Source organism: Eschrichtius robustus, chromosome 4 (assembly GCF_028021215.1).
Source record: "Eschrichtius robustus isolate mEscRob2 chromosome 4, mEscRob2.pri, whole genome shotgun sequence".
Taxonomy (NCBI): Eukaryota; Metazoa; Chordata; class Mammalia; order Artiodactyla; family Eschrichtiidae; genus Eschrichtius; species Eschrichtius robustus.
This window is the reverse complement of record NC_090827.1, coordinates 105,206,919-105,230,967: the sequence shown is the minus strand read 5'-3', so window position 1 is coordinate 105,230,967 and position 24,049 is coordinate 105,206,919. Positions and strand designations below refer to the sequence as shown.

General features: G+C 40.0%; 1 protein-coding gene across 2 annotated transcripts in view; it reads left to right on the top strand.

The window, feature by feature from the left end:
* Positions 1-5,305: 5,305 nt before the first annotated feature.
* The window catches only part of SLIT2 (slit guidance ligand 2), a 380,353-nt gene continuing 361,609 nt past the window's right edge, over positions 5,306-24,049 (top strand). For both annotated transcript variants that reach the window (XM_068543162.1, XM_068543161.1), the window contains exons 1-4: positions 5,306-5,489; positions 8,227-8,298; positions 9,450-9,521; positions 20,255-20,326. In XM_068543162.1, the coding sequence (XP_068399263.1) occupies positions 5,311-5,489; positions 8,227-8,298; positions 9,450-9,521; positions 20,255-20,326 (395 nt within the window). In that variant the 5' untranslated portion in view covers positions 5,306-5,310. The remainder of the gene's footprint in view (positions 5,490-8,226; positions 8,299-9,449; positions 9,522-20,254; positions 20,327-24,049) is intronic.

The following is a 24,049-nucleotide window of genomic DNA, read 5'->3' as shown; positions in this document are numbered from 1 at the left end:
CTAGAGAGCTGTGCTTCTCCAGCTTCAGTGAGTATCAAAACCACTTGGCAGCTTATTAGAACTCAGGTTTATGGACTCCAGCCCCAGAGTTTCTGATTGTGTGCTGAGGTGGGGCCTGAAAATGTGCATTTCTAACTATAATCCCTGGTGTTTCTGATGCTGCTGGTCCGGGGACCACACTCTGAAAACCACTGCCCTAGAGAATCATCCCAAAGTTTAAGCTAGCTCCAGAAGCTGGTCCGGTTTCAGTAATCAGGCACAGCTACTGTCAATCCTAGTTCTCCCCTGCTCCCTTTAGATGATGTAAACAGTGTGTGCAGAGAGATGTGGACATCTGTATGAGGGTGACAGTTCCTGATGAACTACAGATTCCTTGATCTCTGGGAATTCCAGAGACTCTATAGGGTGGGTGTAGGAGAACCAGTTGAAGTATGAGGTCAGAGAACTCAGGTTCTGGTTTCAACTGTGTCATGTAATCAGACCTGGCTGAAGACCAACGTCCTCACCTGAGCACAAATAAAATAGCAACCATCTAGAATTACACTGTGGTTTTAACTCTATCAAATAGCTTGGAACCTAGGAGGCATGAAACAAATTTTAATTACATCTTCATCTCCGTGATGTTATGGTTCCATATTTACATTTCCAATATAAAAATATTATAAGAAAAATTATGTAATTAACATGAACACATTTTGCAACAATGGAAAATAGTAACATGAAAGTAAAATCCACAGAATGATTCTATAAGTTTCATGAATTCAATCAATGCTATTACTGTTATCTAACTCTGTTTTTACTCATATTTACCTATTTTTCATCAATTCTCCTTTCTTGTTCCTTTTCCCCATGTATCCCAATTTCACCAAATTTTCCTCCATAGAAAATGCAAATTGAGAGAATGCCTTCTCATTTTTGTTTCATTTTGTTTTTTTACTGTATGAGTGTTTAAATGTCTAAATTGTTTTCTCAGTCATTCTAGCAACTGGATTTTTTTCCTCAAGGTAATAGGGGACTTGAATGTTGAGTCTAGTGGATTCTACTTCTGTTTAATCCAGGTCGGGATTTATGGAGACCTCATGTGGTGACAAAAGGGACCACAGAAGACTTTCTTCAGGATGGGTGTAACAGAGTCAAAGAGAAATTCAGAACTCATTTGGGAACAACATAATCTAGAAAGAGCTAAGACCTAGAAGCTAATGGTCCTGAAGCATGTGAAGCCTCCAAAAACATCCTGAAATAATACTGAAGGAATAATATAATTATATTTTTTTGAATGAGAAATCTGGTCACTCATGTATAAATTTCCCTTTATTAACTGAAAAGTTGATGACACAAAGAAATTAATACACCATGGACATATTAATCCACTGGACATACCTTCTCATTCAAATTTGTATCAAATTAAAAAATGTTTCTGTAGGCTGTGAATGTTATTTTTGGCTCTTTTCTTGGTTTTACACAGAACGGAAAGGGAGCCAGAGAAGGAATCAAACTTGAACTCATGTCTATGACTTGCATTGTGCAATGCTATAAATAGCATGACGTGAATATTTGGAATGCAAGATATGTTTTTGCAAGTAAAATACAGAACCATGATTCTATGTGGTGGATGAAGTTGAACATAAATACTCATATCTTGTTGCTGACAGGGTATCAAAGTTGTGGAATTAGGTTAATTAGTGTAGGGGTAAACATATTGCAACCACATAATTCACTAGTACGGACTATAAAGAAAATTCCCTAGGGGTGTGTGCGGTGGGGAGCGATGGAAGAATCTTTCATCAGTGATAGGTACTTGTTCTTCGTCTCATTTTCCTTACAGGAAAAATGTGACTCTGGCTTCCAATTTTCTTTCTTCAGGAAGTTACGTAACAGACCTTTAAGCTAAAATCTAGAAGGACAAATGAGTTAATGAATGTTAAATGCTTTTGAAGTATTTAAAAGAACAGAGGACTACTAAATCTGTGGCATTAAAATGAGTACTCCTCAGAGTTCCAATTCAGTTATCTAATGGGTACCCCGTCTTTGGAGACGCCCTTACAATGGCTTTAAGTTTTCCATGGCAGGCAAAATGACATAGGTAGAGGTAGCCATTTTGCAAAGATATTTCGGAAAATGTAAGTAGGAAAAAAGTTACTGGGGATATGGGAGAAATTTCAGATTGAGGATATTCTTGTGGTAAAGAAATCGGTCAATTTTCAGAGCACCTCCTGTGTGTCGGGCATATTGTTAGATGCTAGGAATAGAAAAATGAATTGGATGGGTCCTCTTGCCTTCAAGGGGGTGACAGATAATTACACAAATAATTACCACACTGTGAGTGGTATTAGGCTGGGGACTTGCACAAATTCCTGTGAAAGCGGTGAAAGGTGGAATGGAAGCAGGAAGAACGAGGTGAGGCGTTTTAAATTCAAGCGAAATTGTTGACTCATTTAGATGCCATTTCAAACAATAGTGACTTTGGTTTTTGCTGGGGGCGGCGGGGCATGGGGTGGGAGGCAGGAGAGTGGTAGCAGTTGTCAGACACACATCACACTAAAAAGACAAGAAGAAACAAGGAAATTCTCTTCCAAAACAGTGAGGAAAAAATACCCAGAACTTCCCTGAAATAAAGGAAGCCTTCTGGTTACAACGTGCGTTGCTAGGGATTTATTTTTTTCCTCCTTTCCTAAGAGAGTAAAATCACGCAGACACATTCAAGCCCTCAGAGTTTTGTGAGCATATTGTGTATTCAGGACGTCAACTGAGCATGGTGTTAAGTGCGTGACTATAAAGAAAGGGTTAAACGGAAGGGGGTGGGTCGGAGATGGGAAGGCTGGCGAGAAGGTTCAAAAACACCATTTTCCAACTTGCAAAAACTCTGAACTTTTAAGCACCCAAAAATACACATGTGTGTGTCTGTGAGCTCAGGCAGATCTATTTCGGTAGAATTTTTAAAAAAAATTTAAAATCGTAATCTCTCTGTCTCTCTCTGTGCTTCAAACACCGAGCAGCCCCCTTAGGATCGCTTGGCAAAAGCTGCAGCAGAGGCACCGGCAGCGCTACTTACGAGCCGCGCTCAAAGCCACCCTCTCGTCCTTCCCCCGCTGCGAACTACCGTCTTCGAGTCCGGGTCACCTCTGGGGCCCTGGAGTTGGGGGCGGGGGCCCGGGAACCTCCTTCCTCCGCCAAACTTTGCCCGGGCGTGGGAGCGAGGGCGCGAGCCGCGGTGCGCGGGAACGCGCCGCCGGCCGCCGCCTCCGCCGCCTCCGCCCGGCGCTGGCAGCCGGGGGCCTCACCTCTCCGCTGCGAGGTGCGGGCTCCCAGCGCTCAGCCAGTGGGCGGTGCCGGGCCGCGCGGGGCGGAGCCGAGGGGGTGGGGGCTCCGCCGGGTATATAAATCCGGCGCCGGTTTAACTTCTGACTTGGGGTTATTTATTTGGGGAGTGCGCGGACGGCGGAGGCTGGCGGCGGCGGCGGCGGTGGCTGCCGCAGACGGTGGTTAAAAAAAGGCGGCGGCGGCGAGTGATGGCAGCGCCGTGGCTCCCGGGCGCAGGCGGGAGCTGCCGAGCTTTCCGGGCAAGGCGGGAGCGCTGAGGAGAAAGGGGAGCGTCCGGGGGCTCGCGGCCGGCTCCAGAGGCGCGGGCTGGTTTTTTGTTCGGCTGCGCTGAGCGCCAGGCAGCCCGAGCCAACAACTCCAGTTACAACAACAACCCACCTTCCCGCAGCCGAGCGAGACTAGGGCTGCTGCGTCCGTCCTATTGTTTAGACACTTGCCAGGAGCTCGGGAGTCAGCAGAGCCACCGAGTCCCCGCTCCCTGTCGCCGCTTTCCCTCTTTCCCACTTCCCTCCCCCAAGAAAGGGGCGCAGAAAGCCACCTGGAGAGGGGAAAGGGGCTGGAAGGACACAGGCTGCTCCGGACTGCGGCCGCCGAGTCAGGTGCAGCGCCCAGAGTCGGGCGGCGTCGCGACGTCGGCGGTACGACTCCCACCGTGGCTGTGGGGACTGGATTCAAACCCTGGGAAAAGTTCCTGCACTTTGAGAAGGAGGACCCACTTGTGGGCTGTCGGGGGGAGACCGAAGGGCTGCCCCGGCCCAGGAGCCTGCTCTTATTTCTTCCACCTTTGCCATCAGGTGTCTGCTGCGGAGCTGCGGCGTATCCGGGAGACGAGAGGGGCTGACACACGCACGCACACAGGACTGCCGTTCAGCTGCCTCCTGGGGTCTCCTCGGATTAGCAGATACCACCGACCCAGCTGCCATCTCTCCACCGTTCGGAACGCCCCGGGAGGACCCGGGAAGCGGACACCTCCAGCTTGGCCTTTCCACTCTTTCTGGCCGGCCGGCCAGCCATTCCGTACTCCGCCTTAGCAGGAGCTCTCATCCTCAACTTGGCCTCTTGGCTTTCCTCTCCCGGGGTCGTGACTAGTGGATATTCCTGCCTGCTGGGCGGCTCGATTGCCCTTTTGTCTTTTCTGCGTGACCCCGGGGAAGGCCCTCGTGCGGAGCGTCTCCAAGGACGCCGGGGCGGGAGGCGGAATTGCCCAGACATCCTTCAGCGAAGTGTATGTGTGTTTGCAAATCGTCCTCCGCTGTCGGTAGACGACGAGGACCGGCCCGGGCTGCGGAGGAGCAGCAGGCCGGTGGGGCAGGCCGCGAGAGTGAGCCTCGCCAGGAGCCCCGCAGCGCGGTCCCGCGCCCCCTAGGCTGCGCGTCAGCCCGGTGCGCCCCCGCGCGCCATGTCCGGTCGTCCAACGCGCTCCGCTCCCGGCCCGCGGGGCTCCTGCGCCTTCTAGTTTCGGAGAGCCCACTTTGACCGAGGCCACCATTCCTACTGAGCTTCCGTCTTCTGTCTCCTACCGTCCCCACTGGAATTGGATTTGCAGAGGGGGTCGGTGGAACCGGAACACCCCTGTTCCACGCGCAGCTGGCCCCTGCATCTTCACGATCTTCACCGCGGTTGGAAGCTCCAGGTCTTTTACCTCCAAGTTGATATTTGTGAGGCAGACGACGCGTGACCTCCTCCCCGCTGCTTTGGGGTCTCCCTGTAGCCTTGGCCGGGCCAACTGATCTTCAGGACCTAAAGTTGCCCAAGGAGCGCCTGCCTTGCAGGAGGAGGGTGAGGGGAGCTGAGAGGCGTGTATCTGTGTTAGCTTTACTGCCTTGAATATTACTGTTACTTCTATATTATCTTGTGCACGTTTTCCGGACACTCTGGGTTGCTAGACTCGCGCCAGGCACTGGGCCTCAGGCACAGCGCAGTTCCAGCAGAGCAGCAAGCTAAAGAGAAAACCCCTGGCGCCGGCGAGCTAGGAGGCGGCGAGGGAAGATGCGCGGCGTGGGCTGGCAGACGCTGTCCCTGTCGCTGGGGTTAGTGCTGGCGATCCTGAACAAGGTGGCGCCGCAAGCGTGTCCGGCGCAGTGCTCCTGCTCCGGGAGCACAGTGGACTGTCACGGGCTGGCGCTGCGCAGTGTGCCCAGGAACATCCCCCGCAGCACTGAGAGACTGTGAGTATGGGCTCTTCCTCCCCCTTCCTCCCCACCATCCGGGTCGCGCAGCCCCTGCGTCGAGACTGGAGGGACTGAGCGGCACAGAGAACTGTGCCTGGGGCAGTCCTCACTAGCTTTCCCGAAGGCGCATCCTGGTCTTGAACTCTCTGCGAGGGCGCTGCCCGGGGAGGGGCCACTGCCCAAGGAGGGGCGGGCCCGCTGGCTGCTGCGCTTGGTCCCTTCCTCCCGCTCCAGTCTTGCCACTCGCAGCCCTTTGCGGGCGTTTTGTGAGGCTGGGGAGACGGGGAGATGGGGGACGAATAGACGCGGATGCCCGGGGCAAGGGAGACGCGACTTTGTTCCTCGGACTCTGTAAACGGAGTCACCTTGCGGTTGGGAACTGTCGCGGGTCGGTTCAGGGCCGATTCCCGGCTCTTGTCACCGCGGGGTGGCGCGAAGAAGGGGGGGGTTGACGCGGGAGGGGGGTACTCAAAAGAGAGAAACCTCCGCTCCCCGGCTTTGTGTCGCCCTCCTGGGGACTGAGGGAGAGGAGACGGGGTCGTGGGGAGGCTGAGCCCGCCCAGGGGCGCTTCTACAGGCCGCGGAAGGAAGGATGCCCCAGGACGGCAGCAGCTTCCGCGGTGGCCGCGCGCAGCCCCCCGCGACTCTTCCCCCGCCTTTCATTTCTCCTGGGAGGAGGCGGCGGCGGCGGCGAGCCCCAAGGACCTGTCCGAGGGGGGAGGCTCCGGAGGCGGACCACGTCCCGTCGGCTAGGTGAAGTTAGGGCTGGTTCTCCAAGCGGAGCCGGCCAAGTCGGGTCTGACCAATTTGGTGACCCCGCCGCCCTCGGCTGCCCCCTTCGGCCCTTCCTGCTGAGCCCTAGTGCCCCCTTTCCACCTTTCTGGCAGTTTCTGCGTCCCTGCTCGTGGCAGCATCTCCTCTTCCTTCCTCTCTTCGCGCTCTGCTGCCCGCAGACATCCCCGCCTCCCTGTCTCTGTGAGCCTCTAATGAAGAAGTAATCGCAACGCGGGTGTTGACGGCCCACGCGCCGCTTGTGGGGCGCTCTCCGAGTTCAGGGAAGTGGAGCGTGGAGGCCGTTCTCTTTGTGAACGCAGAGGCCGCCGCCCCGCGCTTCCCGGGCGCCCGGGGCGCGCTCCCCTCGCCGCTGAGCTTGGGCCCGGCGGGGCGAGGGCGGCCGGGGCAACGCTCTCAGCCTGCGCTCCCCGGGCCCCTGCGCCCCCAGGCTGTGAGGGGGCCGGACGGCGGAGGGGACGCCTTGGACTTGCAGGTTTCCACCAGCGCGGCCCGCAGCGCGTCGAGTCGATCTCTTATCCAACCCATTTTCCTCGCCCTCAGTTTAAAGGCCAGAGTTGAGCCATTCCTTCCCTTGCCAGTGGCTGCCCCATCCCGAGCCCCACTGGGCCGCCCACTACTCCGTCTCTGCCCTCCTTCCCTGGCCCGCAGCGCTGGGCAGGTTGAGGCCCTACCAAGGGTATCTTGTCAGAATGTGATCTCCCAAGTTTGTCTGGGATTGGGGGGCTGGCGGTGGCGGTTGGGACTCAGCTTATGTCAAGTAGCCCGGAAAAAGAAAGACTCCAACCACTGTAGGAACAATTCGATGGTACTTTGCTCAGCACAGAAAATGGGTTGGGGAGAAAGCAGTGCAGAACTCTGTTTTAGCCCTTGTCATTTCATGCTATTCAGAACAGTTTAAAGTTTAAGCACTAACATGTCTTATTCAACAAAAAAGGGAATGGTTTGGGAAAAAAATAGCAATTGAGTTTTAAGGTCCTTGAAAAAAAATTTATCCCTATGAGGGATCTATAAAGAAGTTTCAGAAAATAGTTTACTCAGTGCTGGCTTATAAAATTATATCATTGACAACATAAACACATTAAATACACATGATGTTTTAAAGTCAAGGTAAGGTTTACTTCCGTGAAGGACAACATTCAAACCGCAGCAAAAACTGGTTTTATTTGAAATGATTGGAACCAGGGCAAGTTTAGATCTTGACCTAAGATGCCAGAAAAGGGGTTTGTGACTCTTGAGGGAAACGTGGTGCTGAAATCTGAACAAAAATGTCAGGGCCTGAATACTATTTCCATTATTGCCCTTGCTAGTGGTTTTCACTTTACAGTCACAGCGGGGGTCCCTGAGCTGCAAATGAAGACTTTCGTTTTCATACAAACATAGAATTGTTGGAAGGTAAATGCTTATAAATGCGAGTCTTTGAAGTGCAGTTCTTTTGATGGCACTCTAACTTTATTCTTTGCCTTAGGAAGTTTAGCCATGGTGCCACCTAAGGATAGCGTTCTGAATTTTTAAAATTTCTTCCTGAATAGTATTAGAAAAGTGTTCCTTTAACTTCCTGAAGGTAACTTTTTGGGACTGTTCCAAACAGTAATAGTAAATAGCAGAATACCTGTGAAATTCATATACACTTCCTTATAAAAGCAAAAATTGAAAGCATCCCATACACACACAAAAGAGAACGTCTCTTGATAAGGGAATCACTTCATTTTCTTGTCATATGACAGCAAGCATGGACTCTGTAAACTTAAGAATCATTTTAAAACTTTTCTTTCAAAGATGACTTCCTTTTGTTTCTGTCTCTTTTACTTTGCAAACTACTTTAGTAATTGGAACTGATCCTTTATCTCAAAGCTTTTATTTAGTTTGTATTTGTCTTTATTTAACTAGATAGTGGTAGAAATTAAACGGAACTTTCATTTTCTTACTTATTTTCTCTTAGGGATTTGAATGGAAATAACATCACACGGATTACTAAGACAGATTTTGCTGGTCTTCGACACCTAAGAGTTCTGTAAGTATGTTCTTCTGTGTTTTGGAGAATTCTCTTTTGTTTTTTAAGGTTGTGTACTTTGAATTGTTACTGATCTCAGTTTTAATAACTGTCTCAATGACAGAAACATAAAATTTTAAAAGGCCTTGGTTTCCTTTCTTTTTTTTGTTTATCAGTGTACTTCAATTTTTAATAAAAATGTAGGCCTTTATTTTAAGGTTGGATGCAAGCCATAGAAACAGTATAATGGAAATGACTTCAAATGTTTGCTATACCATACCCTAAGTGCCTTATGCATATAAAAATGTAGAATAGTTGCTTTTACAATATGAATGAGTAATATGAGACATTTGATATACTTTTAGGATTTGAGATTAACTATAAAGTGGGCCTGCATTTTATTATTGCTAATATAAAAATGTTCAGACTTCTCTAGCAAACAACATGTACCTATATTTTCTAACATTAAAATCAAACAGTCCAGGTTTTCGCAGTTTTTAGTGGGAAATGTTTCTCTATAAAAATATGTTGGTCATATTTTGAATCGTTTCTTGTATTTTATATCTTTGCAGCTCTTATAAAGTTGTTGCAGTATGATTACATTTTTAATTAATGTGTTAAGTTAGTTGTGAATGAACAATCATTTGAGATTCAGTGTAATGTAAAATTGTTTTTACCTACAGATTTATAAATGTTTACATTGCAGTGAACATATACTCTTGATCATTGCGTGTTCATTGTTCATTTTTGAAAAACACATTTTTGGCCTTTATGAATTCTTCCAGTTTCTGACGTATATCCATCAGTGAATTGAAGTATGTGTATGATGAATTATTGTATGTTGTTTCTTTCAGTTAAGAACTCACTTGAAAAACAGCCATCAAAGTTGTAGTGTCATGGGTTACTTTTCGGGATATACTATAGTTTATGGTTCAGGATTCTGACGAAATTTTGTGAGAAACTGAATTAGTATTTTTTATGAAAGTTTCGTGATGAGGATGCTATTTTCCTTCCCTGATTTTTCTCAGATATAACATTGTTAGATTTGATATTGAATCTCAAACCAGAGCAGTATTTAACTTCATAAAGGGACAAGTTTTCAGTTGCTGAATTGACACTTTTTCAGATGGTGAATGGTAACATTAAGACTCCTGTTATACTTTGCATTTCAGTCAGCTTATGGAGAATAAGATTAGCACCATTGAAAGGGGAGCATTCCAGGATCTTAAAGAACTGGAGAGACTGTAAGTATTTTCAATTCCAAACTTATGACGACATAACTATATTTTAAAAAATACTTGCACTTCAAGGACCATGTCTTCAATTTCATGCCTTAGTCTTTGTAAGTTTACAGAAACAAGAAGTTGATAAAGTGATTTTCAAACTAATTTACGATTAGAAATAATAGAATTTTTGCATAAATAGTACTAACTTGTACAAGTTCAAAAATACAGACTTACTTTCCTGAGACATTTACTTCCTTGGTAACCATTGCTTTGGTACTTAGAGATGTACATTTTTTCTTATTTTTCATCTAGTTTGTTTTATTTGCTTATGTAGGAAGAAAGGTAGTGATTTTATTTGTATTTGTGGTGCATTATGGAAAAGAAGAGTTTTGCTGATAGTTATTTTAGTTCCCATGCTATTGCTATGTGTGTCATTAGTGACATTGGAGGAAATATTTAAAGTTCTTAGTGATAAAGATTTGCTTTCTGATATTTAACACGTGGTGAGTATTGTTAATAACTGCTATTCACAATTTTATTTCATTATTTTATAGTAGCTTTCTAAATATTTTTTTGCTGGAAAAAGAATTTAGTAGAAATAGAAGTAAGAGTTATGTTATCAAAACACATCATTTAACATTGATTGTTTTTTTCCAAGAAGATCAAATGTGGACTTCAGGATTTAAAATACATTTTTATTTTTTCAGGCACAAAATCTTATGGATTGTTATATATTACTGGAGGACCATTATTATTTTATGCCTATAGTGTATATATACAAAAGACAAAAACCTCTGCTGAAATAATTAGATAAAATACACAGTTTGTCATTTGAAATATGAATTACATATCTCCATATGTCTTGATAATTCAAGTTTAGTAGCTTTGCATTTCTAAGGGCAAATGTCAGCTCTCTTAAAAGTAGCAACAATTATCTTAATGTTTCCATGCCTGCTTTAAGAGGCACTTTAGGTAAAAATAAAAATTTTATTTAAAATAGTGAAATATGAAGTTCATTTAGAGCATAGCACGTACGCAGATTCACTGGGCCCAAGGGCAAAAGTTAATTCTGTGTAATTGTAAATATAAAAGTGGCTTGCCAACTTCTAAGGTATTTGTAAATATAGGCTACATTTTTATAACCTAAAGTAAACTTAAACAGAGATACCTAATTTATTTTGCTATAAAATTTTGTTCATGAATAATATTACAATATAGGGATATAATTGTGGAATTCAAAATAAATTTAAAACCAGTACTTAGAGCTAGTTTTGGGGAGGGGATAAAAATAAGGTAAATATTTGGTTAAGTTTATAACAAAGTTTATAAGTTCATAAGCTGTTTCTTAATATATAAAAATACTCTGAAAGTATTTATTCTTTGATCTCTTTTATGAATAGCTAATTTCTAGTGAGAACTTGGCAAAAGTATTTTTAATTCATCCATTAAAAACTAAGCATTAATATAATTTAAATGTTTAGTAAGATGAATAGATAATTTAAAATTATCATTTAAACATTAACAGTTTTTTCATGAATAACTTATTTATTCATATATATGTGTTTAGTAGTCACATATATACATTTTTCCATGTGAGAGACATATATGTATGTATATGTATATTTTTTTCTTAAACAACTTCGACACAATTGAAGGATTCCCAGTGGCTTTTCATGAAGTCTGTATTTTGTTTATATTGTAGTTTTAAATATTTTCAGAAACACTGGAACAAACCAAACTTTCTCATTATTTTTCAAGCCACTTTGGAGTATCATTTGAACTTTCATCTTGAATAAATTAACTTTTCCTAAAAATTATTAACCAGTTACCTTATGATCTGAAATTCGATTAAAGTTGTAAGTAGGTACTATTTTTTGACTTTTACTTCTCCGGGAATGTCACTTCATCTCAGAACAATTTTCTATTCTACGGAGATGCAGTCAGATGTTTCAGAGTGGGAGGAGGATTTGTAATTTTGAATGAAAACTAATATATATGCAGGACTTCTTTAAATCACCCCAGCTGTTGGCTGAGAGCAAATATTTCATATTTGTGAGGAAAAGCTGAGAAAATTCCTTTTGTTTACAACTGCCAAGTCCATCTGATGGAAACACATTGTTATCTGACAGCCAATTCATCTCCTTGGGACTCTGGAATTCAAAACCATTTCTTAGGAACATTGTGGATACACTTTTCAAATATTTATTTCTTTAAATACATTAAATGGCAAGCAGTTTTGCTAAAGAATGCATTCAGGTTATTGTGGAACAAACTATTTTAAATTTTGTTCAGTATATTAATTAAAAAATAAAAATTAAAAAAGCCACCCAGAGAGTTCTATAATCAAATTACTATGGCCTTATAATAATATTATTATGGTATATATTCTTATTGTAGTAGGTGATGTCATTAACATCACACAAATTGTCTTTTTTTCCCCCGAAAGTTGCAAGAGACAATGTGATAAACAGGAAGTAATCAGTGAGTTAACTTTTAAATAATTATATCTTGTGTGAGCTTATATGTTTTTTAGAAATTTAAACGTGAGTTTTAAATTCAAACTCCAAATTATGAAAAGGTGTATAAATGCAGGTTTATCTTGTAAATGCCATTTATACTGTATATATATATAATATATAATATGGCAAGTTAATTTTCTTTCTTTGTGTGAAGAACAAAAAATAAAAACATTAACTTTATTCGTATGCAATTTATGGTTCTAAGTTATTTTTTCATTTTAAAATGATAAAATCAGAACAATGCCAAATGATATTTTGTGAATATTTCAAAATTATAAGTTTTTTTCTTTTTATTTTATGTTGATAGAGTTTTAACTTGATCTAGGGAAAGAAGCCATCTGAGAACAGAAGATAAGAGCTGTGCCTTTTAGAAATCCAACTTTTAATCTCTAAGAAACAGGGTCATGTGATTAGGTTGGATTTAATTTTAGTATAGGATGAGAAAATCATTATTGGTAAATCAAAGCATTATAGCTACAAAAGAAACACATTTTTTACACTTCAAAGAATTGATGAAATACAAAGTTATCAGTCAAAATGTCAAGAAGTAGATGGGTATAGAAATCCTCTCTCCCTTCCCCCCTTTTCTGTCTCACTGCCTCCTTTCCCCTCACTTCCTTCTTTGTATTGTATAGAGAACAACAGCAGATGATACGATGATCAGAATGTGGTTATGAATCATTGTAAAAGGAATAAGTTTTAATCACGCCTACACATTATGAGCACACAGTACTTCCTGTTTTGACAGTTTCCTATTCTACGCCCTGACCTAACATGTGCACTGGTGATTCCCGTGGATGCCCTGTGTTGCCAGTAGTACCTGCTTATCTGGGATGAGAATGAAGCCTTGAGAATGTGCCTCATGTAGATTGTATTAACAGGTCTCATATTGTTTAATCAAATGTTCAAATGAAATCTAATATAGTTAAGTGACTAGATAGTCAATGGAAATTAATTAAGGAAAAAAAAACTACAAATAAGCTACAGTAAAGAAACATTTAAGAATTATCCTTCTTTATATTTCACGGAAGATGCCTGTGTATACTTGCAATAAAGTCTCCATGCAAAATTATTAATTCAAGGTATTTCTTGGTTAGTGTGTAATGTGTTAGAAGGCTAAAAAAAATCACAATGGGACCCCTGACTTTTCTATGCTGGTGTAAAGTTATGTTGTTCACTTATGTCTTACGGGATTATGCTGCAGTCATTAAAGTTCTATTTTATGGCCACTTCAGTGTTTCACTACTGCAAATCATCTGCTTTTGTAAGTTCCTGGATAATACAAATGCAAGAGTATGAGAAAGTTTTTGAAAATTTTTTAAGGTTGTCCAAAAAAATTAGGGTATTTTGTCCGAAATGCAACGAAACACTCAATGCAAAATAAAATGCGTATATGCCTAAGTTACATTAATGAGAACCAATAGCATACCATTGAAAACCTTGGATATTAGATATTTCATTAACTTCACGGTCATACCCTTGCAATAAGGAAATTGCAGAAGTGATAAAGGCAAAGGCTTGGACTGCACTTTTTTTCCTACCAATAAGTTGTAAAGGCGTTCCTATAAGACAATATTGCTTTAAACATTCCAAGTTTTGGTATCTTTGGATTTGAGATTACCTTTTTTCTACTAACTTTGTCATTTGATACTCATTTTTGCTTGAAAAAAAGAGTCCTGAAAATATTATTATAATGAAGCCATGCAAAGCCTGTTCACTTAGCTATTTTAAAGTTTCTATCAAGTAAATACAAAGAAAATACTCATTTTAATTTAGAAATGTCTTTACAATAGAGCCTAAATTTGACTAAACACTATCCTCTCCTTAAAGGATATCTAAAAGGCACATGTATTTTTTGAAGGTGGTGCTGAGTTATTTCTCCCTGGGTGTGCATACCATGCGTAGGCATGAGACAGCCAATGTGAGGCTGAGGAACTACGGCACTCTAGAATTTTTGTTGTAGGTCGCTATACATGAGTTCAAATAGAGAATAGGTTGTGGAACAGGTCTGAAGGAAGGCTCCCCTTATCCCCTGTTCATCAAGGTGGAGAATCCCTCTTCTGACTCAACCTGCAAGTTTATAGGCAACACATAACACGTCCTTTTTCTTGAAGTAAGGGCAAACTAACAGTGCTAATCTCCTTGGAAAAGAATGCAAGCTCATCTTAAAAGAATTGTTCTCTGGCACCTTTATACCCAAGTTTAAAATCACGGCAGTTATTTTCTTGGGAAAGGCTCTTTAAGAACATCTCAAACGCAGCATGTACATTGTATGAGATAAATCATGCACCTAGATGTTCAAGAGTGTATCACTATCTGTGATAGCCAAATATCAAATTATTCTCACCTGTTTGTAAGCAATATTGAACGATTTTAAATTACATTTACTGACTATGGTCTTAGAAGGCTTTAATGCAAGTGCACTATTAGAAGTTTTGCAGAACATTCAATCTGTCTGAGAGGGTTTCTCATGCAGCATTTTTTTTTTTAATGGGCCTTGAAGTTGAACGGTGGTGAGAAGGCCTGTTTGCTCTTTGTGGACCGTTTTATAAATTCTGGAACAGCAAGGCTGTTTATTTTTCCCACATCTGTTTTGGGCTCATCCTTTGTGACAGTGTTTGCTGGATGCTGTGTCCTTTATACCTCCCCTGAAATGAGTAGTTTAGTTTGCACTGTTACAATGTATTTGTGGAAGCAACGAATGTCAAATATTTTACATTGAACTCTGTCTTTCATTCCTGTTGGATACCTTTCTGCCTGAATTATGCCTTCTAGACTGAATTTCACAACTTTCCATAGAAGGAGAGACTTTTCTGTATGGACTTTGTATATATTGCTCTTATCTGTTTTCAAAGCAATTTATATCTGCTGGACCGGGAGAAATATTGGTGAAAACACTTTCAGAATGAAAGTTTGGTAACAATAGCACTGATTTGGTTTTAATGCAATTGGAATCTTGCTTTAAGATAACATTAACAAAAATTTGTTTGATTGTCTTCTTGGCAGTGTCTGTCCGCCCTGGATGCAGGTGGGGCTTCATCTCTCTGCTGCTGCTCTGCTCAGTGTAGATAACCTAGACTCCCCTCAGTGTAGGCACCTTGTAATTTTATATGTTATTGCCTGGTGTCCTATGAATATTGGCAGACACTCATTGGTTGTGCTGTTGATTGTGCTTTCTAAACAGATACAAACTCTTCTACCTGCTTTTAAAACATTAGCTAGGAGTGGCATCAAAAAACCCTTGGTTTCAATTCCACTGTGAGATCTTGATCAAATTGCTTCGTCTTTTAAAACTGCAGTTTTATCATCATTAAAACAGAAACAGTTATCATATCTCATAGTATCGGTACACGATTTTACTAAGATAATGCACAGAGTTTCACAAAATGCTTGACGCAGAGTTAGCATGTAAGGAACTATTATTATTATACATTTCAGCATCTCCTTTCCTGTTTTTCAGAAGCTGAGTTTCGGAATTATTTTATCTTATTGAGCTAAAAAAATGTGTCTATAATAAATTTGACTTTTAAATATCCATATTTACTATCGTTTTCCTTCTGATTTTCTTATAGCATATAATCAATAGACGAGATGCGAAGAAAGTACAAAACCTTCTGCAAATTTTTTTCAGAGTAGTTATCAAAATCTCTGACTATATAGAGAATATCAAGAAGTAAGGGGAATGAATAGGAAGCAACATTTTTATTAATAAGTTTTGATCTCCCTACCACAGAATATAAAGGGTGAAAATACTGATATCACTGCTGAAAATACAAACTTTATCTAATACTAGCTAAATGTTAAAAATCTTTGCTTTAAAAATGTTAGCATAAAAGACAAATGGAAATTTACCTGAGAAGAAGGCATTTATGTTTGAGAAATAGGAGATTGTAAAAGAGACTTTTTAAGGCAGCATTTATCAAATACTTGTTACAGATCAGGCACATTGTAAATACCTTACATTTACAATGACAGGTAAATATGAGACTTGCATTTTTTACTAGCTTTGGTAAAATCGTTTTCATTTTACATTTTGGATTGGGGTGAACGTTGCAAATGTTAATTGAATTGAGGTGAAAGTTGAAACAATAAGATACCTCCAACCTCTAGTAATGGACAAGTCACAGGAGCAGCTGCCAGATAATAATTTGAAACAATGCTTGTCAATAATGCTTATGCTGCCCTTCAAGTTGAGGTTGTTAAGAACCTGCATTTCAGAGGCCAGTGGTCTTTAGTGTGACACAGAAAGATCATTCACCCCACTGAAGGTCACAGTCATAAAATAGCCCATAGCACAGAGGAAACAGTTGCTGAGATCTTTCTTATCTTTACCCTAAAAAAATGTGTCTCAGAGACCCACATTACACACTTCTCTGAAACCATGAATTTCTATCCAGCGAATTTTCAGTCAGTCTCCTGAGATCTTGTGGGCAGATTCCACCTAACTGGTGATGACACAGGAGCTGAATATCACTGAATCTCTTATCTGTCCTTTGACACAATTGAGTATCCTTGCTGGGAACAATTGGTAACTGACCCACCTGGTCTGCTTAATGCAGCAAATTCATGTTGGTTCCCATAAATCCTCCTCTGAGATGCCCTTAATTCACTACATGCTGTTTATCTGTTCTTGGTCTATTAGATGTTAACTTCTTTAACACATTTACATTAGAGTTATTATTATGACACGCTCACCTTCAAGCTACTAAGAAGTATTCTGTGGTATTAGAAGAAGCTAGGTTACTTTTTCTCGAGCTGTGTTTAGAAATTGTTGTGCACCTTGATAGTCTTTAACTTAATTCTGGATTTTAAAAAATCCTCTTTAGTTTAAAAAGTTAATTTCTGGTCATTGTATTATAAATTCTGCTTAAATTTTTTTCCTTTATTGAATATTTTGGAAGAGTTTCACTTTTTATTTTAATGTTTGTATTTCCATTTATTCTTAGTTCTAATGGAAGAGGAAATAGAACAGGAAGCAAAAGTGTACTGATACTCTTTTAAAGAAAAAAAGTGGAATCATACTGTTTTTCTATGCGTGTTACCACGTCACCTATTATCTGCCTTTTTTTGTATGATAGTACTGTGTCTTATACACATGGTAGGCTTAGACACATTAAGATCATTCATAATAATTTTCAAGAAATAGTGATAAATTACTTGAATTCTGAGGAAAATATTTTATACGTATTTTTGTTTTGCTCTCAATTTTAGGTATTTTAAATAGATCATTAAAATAGTGAACTGCCTATACAGCTAGTTTTTTTTTTTTTTTAAATAAAACTTGGTGTTTTATTTTTAGGTGATTCATTCATAGATATTTAGGAAGTGGGCTATGTAAAACTACATTTTTCCCAAAAAAAGACTGGTGAAAAGGAAAGTTGAGGATTACATTATTCTGAATTATTTTGAGGAATGTTTAGACTGTGTCTCTTTGAAAGGAGTGATTCAGAGGGTATGTTCTGGAGTCAGCCCACCTGAATTCAGGTTCTAGCTCTACTTTCTATGAGCTGTGTGCCTTCATCCAAAACAGCAGTGACAGTAGCACCTACTTATGGGGTAGAATGAATGTGATAATTCATGTAAACTTCTCAGAACAGTGACTATCACCTAGTAAGCTTAATATATGTTAGCTATTACTTTGGGAATGAATTAAGAACCACTAAGAACTTGAGAAAAAATTGAGAAAAGACCCTGCTTGCACCCTATCTGAATTATCTACTTTCTTACAATATCCAAAATGATACCAATGTAGACCCATTAACAAGAAATCTGGTAGCAGCCCTCCGTCACTTGGATATTTGAATTTATTTCAACATATTGAATTCCTTCCAATTTCTAGATGATGTTGAGAATGGCATGGCTGGGGGAGGTTGAAGGAAGGGAAGGGAGGCAATTGCTATATAGAGCACATGAAAGGAGGTTTGGTGGCGGGTCTTCGGTTATCTGGAGGGTGGCATAAAACCTAAGGTGGGTACCTTAGGGAGCATGCCTGGAGAAAGTTGCCTGAACATAAAATGCACATGCTAGGATTTTGCTGAACTATATCAAAATGCAAAGAGCAGTTTTTCCTAAGGACCTAATAAGTGCCCGGGAAGAAGGAAGGAAATACACAGATATGGCCTTTACACTTGAAGAGCTTACAGTGTAGTGGGAATCAGACCAGTATGTGAATAAGTATAATATAGTGTGAGGGACTCTTATTTATCAAATACTATGGGCATATGGAGACACAGGCAAGGGAGGAATCAACTTCATGTAGGAGAATCAGGGGAATTACACAGAGGATGTAAGAAAGTACCTTTTGGAGAAAAGGGAAAGCTCCATACAGAGAGTTGCCTCTGCAGGGGCTGGGGACCTGAAGGAGCGTGCTTGTTTTGGCTGGAGAATCATGGACGATGTTTGTTAGTCCAATGGTTTGGATCAGATTATGAAAGCACATCTCTGTCATGTTAAATATTGCAATTGCCTCTTTGGACGATGGGGAGTCTTCCCTAGACAAATTCTCATTAGCCCTGTTGTGAATACTTGTAATCTCTTTTTTCAGACACAATATAACAAGGTCATCGTTAAGTTATATTTTATTGAAAATGTTTAATGGTAGACTCTGGAAGTACTCTTTCCTCAGAACCATGCCTGGCAAAGAAAAAAAAATAAAAGCTTTTGGTTTCACTTTACATTTAACCTTGTTATGTGCTTTATTCATCAAAATTAGTGCAGGTGAAAAGTAAGTCCACCCTTTCACTACTGATTTTACTATTTTCCCTCTGATTGTCTCAGCATCCATTTTCATGAGCATACATTTTATTAAGTGCTGAGAGTATTTCTGTAGATGACCAACTTCTTAATAATATGAGTTATGTAGCAAAAGACGGTAAGCATAGCTGTCATTGCCTCATGGCATTTTAGAGTTGGAAGAAGTTCTGAAGTTCACCTTGTCCAACTTTTCACTTAATGCAGAATTTCTTTTTATTACATCCGTTGCGGGGAAAAAAATGCATAGCCTCGGCTTGAATATATGCGGAGTAAGGAGTTGAGAGCTTCCTAAAGCCGATCATCCCATTTCTTAATATCTTTTATACTTAGAAAGGTCTTCCTTATGATCTACTTTCTTGAGTTATAATTACTAGTGCTATTCCTGCCCTCCAGAGACTAAATAACTGTAATTCTGCTCCCATCTGATGACCGTTTAAATATGTCATCGTATTTAGAAGAGGGCAAGATTGATATGCCCTCTTTTCCTGCCACCTTAACATTTATCTTGACCACAAGAAACACCTCAAGTTTCTTCAGTGTGATGTTAGTTTCTGGACGTCCTTACTCTCCTCTGGAGCTATAGCAGCTTATAAATCATTTAAGTGTGCATTTTACATCAGCTTGTCATCATTTTATTTAAATTTGGGAAAAGTAGAGAGGATAGATATTTATTTTTACTGAAACGTTAAATTGTACACTTAAAACGAATGAGATTGGGATATGAGTACATGAGGGCTAGATTTTGCCACTCTTTAGTTAATGTGCATAGTCCAAAAGAGCTTAGTTATGTAGTACCGGGGCTTAAATTGAGTTAGAGTTGCATTCAGATTCTTTTCTAAAATATTTAAGACATCGCAATATCAGTTAAACATTAAGGAAAAAACATTACTTAAACATTTTTGCCCTCACTGTTAGTTATAAGTCAGCCTTATTCAGTTAAGAGTCAAGAACTGTGGATTGCGGTTTTCTTGTGATTTTGCCTAGAGGTAGAAACCATGCTGACACTTTCTTATACATATTTCTGAAACTAAATGAAAAGCTAAAAAAAATGAAATTTCCACCTCCCCTCAGTACCTTGGCTGAAAATGTAGGTCATTGGGGACAGCGTATGAATTATTTTAGGGCACCATTTAATATGGTATTTCTGCTGTATGTTGAACTTGCCTAACCTAGACACCAGAGTCTGAGTCCAGAAATCCTGTTTCATTGCATCTGTGCTGGTTGACTGATGTCGCAGGGGATGTGAATTTAGAGTTTAGGCCCCAGTAATCATCATCTGAGTAAGCACAATGGAAAATTGCTTTAAAGAGTCATGTAACAAAAGGTGTAACCAACTTCTGATTTTCAATGCTTGAATTCTCTTGAATGTCGTTTCATTCTTTACTGAAATACAGGATGAGGCATGACACTACCCAATCACAGTCTCATTGTTGGGTACTTTCTATGTAACATACGCTTTGTTTTTGTTTTTCTCAAAAGGCGTTTAAACAGAAATCACCTTCAGCTGTTTCCTGAGTTGCTGTTTCTGGGGACTTCGAAGCTATACAGACTGTAAGTAGACAGAAATAGTTATTGTTGCTTTGGTTAGTACCTCGCGTTTTATTAAATGTATTTTGGATCTGTTTCCTTGTGCTTTCCTGGAATCTATTCATCTATTCACCCATAGATTAATGGATTAAAAGTTTGCCTTTCTTTTTTTCTTTTCTCTCTCTTTTCATTTTTTTTTTTTTTTTGGAAATTTATGATTGGTTTTCCAGTGGTTCCAGTTCCTTTGTTTGGTTAGCATTTACTGATTCGTGTATATGTTATTGTAATTGTATTATTCTTTTTTGGTCCTGATGGGGAGATTTACCTAACTTCTTTATGGAAACTTTTGATTAAGTTCTGAAGGGAAAGATTGCCACTGCACTTCCTCTTCAGAGGAAGTTGGCAGTGTTTTCTTGTCAAGTTGGGGTTTTTAATGTCAGCTTTTTTGATATTGTTTCTGTATTCACATAGTGTTTATTAGTCTGGAAATATTATTATAAGGTATTTAAAGAGGACTGTAAATTTCCTCTTAAATGTTCCTTTTAAAGCCAGAATTCCAAACTCTGCAATATGAACGACTGGAAGGGTTTCATATCAAATACATCATTGACTGTTAACAGAAGTACTTCTTTGGAAGGAGCGTAACGTGAGTTTTAGGCAGAATCGGTTTTTCTTCCCTGGAATGCTTGTGCATTGACCTAATGTGCATAGTGAAAATATACTTTTGAAAGCTTTTAAAATTAGATTTTCAGCCATATGAATGATTTTGTGCAGATGGGAGATAAGCTACAAAGTGTTGGAGAAATAAATAACGATTATTGATGTTTGTGGATGTTGTGAAAAATCGTTGGGATATATAGAATAAATTGCTCAGCCTGGCTCCCACCTGGATGGTGGGGAAAGTCCCATATGGTCATGCTTGTGGGGTAAGTGAAAAGATTGCTTTTTCTGAACTTGACTTTGTAGCCACGGCTTCGTGGTAGCCTACTAGTTCAATATTGTTGTTATGAATTCCAGAAGTAGGAAGGCTCTCTTCCCACAGCCCTCCCCCCACATTGTATCTCATTTAGGATCTGTGTTAGGTCCTCCTCACACCTTAGCTGACTATAGAGAGAATTTTCCCAGCAGGCGAAGGTGGAGCCAGCTACACACCAGGTCTTCTCTCTAGAGTCTGACTTCCCTGATTCTGTTCCTCTAAGGATAGCCAAAGTCACCTAGCAGTATTTCTCCTCTGCGTTGTGTTCCCTGCTGGTTAATTGGCCCAGTTTAAGTAAATTTAAAAGAATCAAATAAAGAAACCTTGAGACCACCTTTTTAACGAGAATTCTCTTAAGGACTATTTTTACCAAGGAAACTAGATGTAGGCTGTTACGAAAATTATATGTATGAATATAAATTGATACTTGTATTTAATTATTTGTGCTTAGTTTACAAGAAGGGCTACAGAGATGGGTTTAATAGATTCTACTTTCTGCTTTAACTTTTTTTTGATTGAGGGGATTTTGAAGAATTGATTTCAAAGCTAGTATACATTGAGTGCTATTAAATTACTACTTTGCTAACAATGTGCATATAAAAACAATCCACGTTGTCTAGAAAATTGTCTGTTTCCTATGTAGCTATGAAAATATAATTTAAATGGAATGACTGTTATAGCTAGAATTAAAATTATTAAGCTGAAGAGAGGAAAATATAGGAAGTAACTTTAACACTGTCTCTGAGAAACTAGAATGTTTGATTTTTAGTCTGGAAGTACTTGGATTAATTTTCTTAGAGGGATTCAGGTGGTATAATAATCTAGTGCAGAATCACTTATCAGCAAATTATATTCTGTTTAATATTTTGCCCCCTTTGACAATGTCATATAATGGACCAAGGGATTTTCCCTTATGTTTTGTTATGATTTTATAACTTTATGAAGCTGCTGTATGAAAGAAGATGACTCAGAATCCTTATGTGAGTTAAAGAAACAGAACCCATAAAACTATAAGGCAACATTTTGTAGTTAATTAAAAGCATGTTAACAAGTGGGGCGGTAGGCAGCTAGAAAATGTGTTCAGAGTCATGTTGTGCCTGTTTGGCTCAAAGGATTTCCCCTGGGAATTTCCCCTGGGAATGGAAGATAAAATTTTGTTTCTGGTGTGGGACTAGTTGCAAGAGGGACTTGAAGGCTTTGATTTCCTGAAGTTAGAGCTTGATGGCTTAATGTTCAATACTGATTGTGACTTGACACCTGACATAGACACTGGATACACATGGAAACATAGAGGTGTAATTTTTTTCTGCATCAGGAAAAAGGAATCTTCTTTTGAGTTGAGGCACTGTTCTCTCACCTGAATTAGACCTAGTGGATTGTTAGCAATGATCTTTCTCTTGAGAGGAAAGTTATAAGCTACATGTGACCAGTTTTTTATGATGGTGATCACTAATTGATTAAACAACCACCATTAAGAGTATTTAATAAATAAAGGAACAAAAGCTTGTGAAGCTAGCTGCCTGTCTAGTTTAATTTCCAAGAGGAAGGATGCAAGTTCAAGTATTCTTCATATGATACAGGTGCCTAGTAGCTAACCCGAAACAACTGTTCTGACAGATGGAAAAATATGCACAAATCTACATACAAAAATGTCCTTTAAAATGTTCATTTAAAAATGAACTTTTCTTTCACAAGAAGGATAAGTGACCAAACAAAAGATACAGGATTTTGGACAAACAATAGGACAATATGTTGTGACAGGGAAAAGTCGACTGGTGGTTGTATTTGCATATCAAATGATCTACAGTTGCCCTACTGTATAATTCAGTAGAGCCATACACATCTAGAATTCATGAAAGAAACAAGTTTAGATTTATTTTCTCTTTATAAATTGATGCATAATGCTAATTCGTACCTCTAGTTCTTTTCCTAACTTATTTTATCTTTTACCCTTACTTAATACTATTGTTTCCTGATACATAATCAATGAAAAAGTTTACTTGTTTTACTATATAGTTCATACACTGATGTTTGACTTTTATCATTGTTTGCTTAGATTAAATCTAAGCAAACTGGACATTATACAGATTTTCTTTGTGCTTCTGTAATGAATAATCGCCATTTGACTCTTGGCTGAAAATGAGATGCCAGGTGAAGAAGCACACATGCTTTTTAAAAAAAACTCTAAATGCAGTATAAAAGAAAAAGAGGGTACACTGTATATGAATTATGATTCGACACGGTTGGTTGCTGCTAGCGGCCAAATATGCTTTTCCTTTGCTGTCTGCTCCAATTTCTCTTTGGACGGGTTGAGAGAGCACTCCATGTTCAGGTCAAGATGTTTGCTCAGAAATAGTAGTACAGTTGCAGCTGTGTTTGTTGGAGCAGGAGACTAGTTTAAATAGCATTACCATTTATCCAGTCCATTAACAGAACTCTGTAAAATAATACCAACTCTGCATAAACTACAGGACAGTGTAATAAAATTACAAGCACTTGTTGACAGATGGAAAGTGTAAGTAAAGAAAAAAGAAAAGTAAAGGGCCATAGGTTGGAGGTTAAAAGAGACAGCACATAGTTTTCTTAGCTTATGTAGATACTCTGTCCTCCCCCTTTGCTCCTCCTCCAAAACTGAGGTTGCACTTTTATTATCAGTTTAAGAGTGGAGAACGTGATTCTCAGAACAATTAGGAGCTGGTTAACGGACAGAAATTTCAGTGACTTTTGAAATGGTCGATTATGATTGAAATTTATGAGTAGCTTATACAAAT